The following is a 2,151-nucleotide window of genomic DNA, read 5'->3' as shown; positions in this document are numbered from 1 at the left end:
TTTTGACTGTATCATGCTTCTCTCAAGGAGACAATCCACTGTGCATGTGAACTTTCCAACAGGCAGATTGACTGTGTGCTGTACATTGTACACTTTGCATTGTATTTGAAGAATTACACCTTCTCATTTTATTTCCCCTACTGGAGAAATCCTGCTTCTCAGGATGATATGAAAACCACCTTCACTTTTAGTTATTTCACTTGTTTTGTCTTCCCCAAATTATAGAAACACTAGTGCTTTCAATAGAGATTTCAGACTTGGGCACCTCTCCTCTTCACCATTTCAAGCAACAGATATCCCTATTTTGTCAAAGAGCTAGTGAGACATACAAGAGCATGTACTCCTGAATCTGTCACTGTCTTAGTAAGGCACATTCTTTCTGAACCACTTTTTTTTTTTCTCCTGTGAAATGGGATGATTTTGCCTGCCTTAGAGGGCTGTTCTGAATGAAGATTAAATGTGAATGAAATTAGCTCAGAGTCTGGCATACAGAAGAAGCTAAAAAATGTTTATTTTCTTTTGCTCAAATGAAGACCATTGCTTTTTTATTTCTAAAAGTCCCTAGAACCCTCCCTTATCATTCCTACATATCATACATACACACACACCACTTTCATGTGTTCTCCAGGCAAATATCTCAATATTATATGGTAGTGCTTGCAAGTTGCAGTTGGCATTAATAAGTTAAAATTTTCCTCCACAGTGGGGCACCTGGGTGGCTCAGTCGTTAAGCGTCTGCCTTCGGCTCGGGTCATGATCCCAGGGTCCTGGGATTGAGGCCCACATTGGGCTCCCTGCTCGGCGGGAAGACTGCTTCTCCCTTTCCCACTCCCCCTGCTTGTGTTCCCTCTCTAGCTCTCTCTCTCTCTCTCTGTCAAATGAATAAAATCTTTAGGAAAAAAAAAATTTTTTTTCCTCCACAGTGAAGAACAAGAGAATATGAATTAAAATTGCATTGTATATTGCTCAATTTTTTCCTGACTCCTATTTAGAACCTGCTTGCATGCCCACATACACATGCACATACTGCCCCTTTACATTCTATGCTCTTCTTCCTTTTCAGATGTCCTCACTGTACATATTTTTCACTGTTGGATGTACTTCTGCTGGAATCAGAAATAGTGAAAGTGTCCACTCTGCAGTGGTGCAGGAATGCACGTGCTGGGTGGCATTGTCAAACACTCATAAAAAAATGAGAAAAATGCTTTCACTGTCTCATGGGCTAGCCAAATGGGAACATGGCAGGGTGGTGACAAAGGAAAAAAATATTGTTGCTTTTTCCAGAAGAATGAAGATGGGTAGCAATGGGTGACTCTTTCTTTTCCTAGAGACTGAATTGAGTATGTCATCTGTCTCAGAAAGAAAATGAAAACAAATCCCTCTGAGCTTTACTGCTCTTCATGGGGAAAGGGTACTAAACTCCTTAACTTTTCACTAGACCCTTTCCAGAGGTTTCTCTTCTTGCTGAAATAATCTCTTTCTGAAGCCAGTTCTAAAATTCAAGCCTTTGTTTTACCTTTTTTTTCCCCCTAGGCATTATTTCATCAGTTCTACATGCCCCTGGCTTGAAAGCATCTGGTAGGACTCAGGCCTAGCTTAGGTTGGAGCGTGGTTAGTTTTGAGGCAGTCCAGATGGGGACGCTACCAGAACGAAAAGATATTCCACCGTGGGTGAAAGCTCCTGAAGACTTGAAAGATCCCGAGGTGTTGCAGGTCCAGACGCAGCTCTTGGAAGCTATGTTTGGCCCAGCTGGATCTCGAATCCCGTACATCGAGCAAGTGAGCAAAGTCATGCTTGAGCTAAAAGTTCTGGAATCCTCAGACCTCATGGAGATCGTGGCTTATGGCTCTTACTTGTATAAGCTCAGGGCCAGGTGGATGCTCCAGTCCATGGCCGAATGGCACCTCCAGCGACAGGAATGAGGGATGCTCAAACTTGAAGATGCCATGAAAGCCCTAGAGCTAGGTCCTTGGATGAAGTGAAGCCAGTTTGCAACCAAAGTACCTGGATTAGGATTTAAAGAGTAAACAGTCTCCAGACTTGGAATGGATGTGGTCTGGTTGAAATTCTGCTCCAGCCTGACAAGGAAAAACCAGCTGATTTTTGGGTCTCCACCTTTGTCTCTGAGTCCTAATGTGCCCACCCCCGCC

General features: G+C 43.1%; 1 protein-coding gene across 1 annotated transcript; it reads left to right on the top strand.

Annotated features, from left to right (window-relative positions):
* Window positions 1–1,537: 1,537 nt before the first annotated feature.
* On the top strand, window positions 1,538–1,923 carry LOC117999001 (developmental pluripotency-associated 5 protein-like). The gene has a single exon (XM_034987903.1). It carries the CDS (start codon window positions 1,633–1,635, stop codon window positions 1,921–1,923), a length of 291 nt encoding a protein of 96 aa, XP_034843794.1. The 5' UTR covers window positions 1,538–1,632.
* The last annotated feature ends 228 nt before the right edge of the window (window positions 1,924–2,151 follow it).

This window comes from Mirounga leonina, unplaced genomic scaffold (genome assembly GCF_011800145.1).
Source record: "Mirounga leonina isolate KUSES-001 unplaced genomic scaffold, KU_Mleo_1.0 Mir_447, whole genome shotgun sequence".
In the NCBI taxonomy this organism is placed as follows: domain Eukaryota; kingdom Metazoa; phylum Chordata; class Mammalia; order Carnivora; family Phocidae; genus Mirounga; species Mirounga leonina.
The sequence above is the reverse complement of the archived record's forward strand: the minus strand, read 5'-3'. Positions and strand labels throughout refer to the sequence as shown.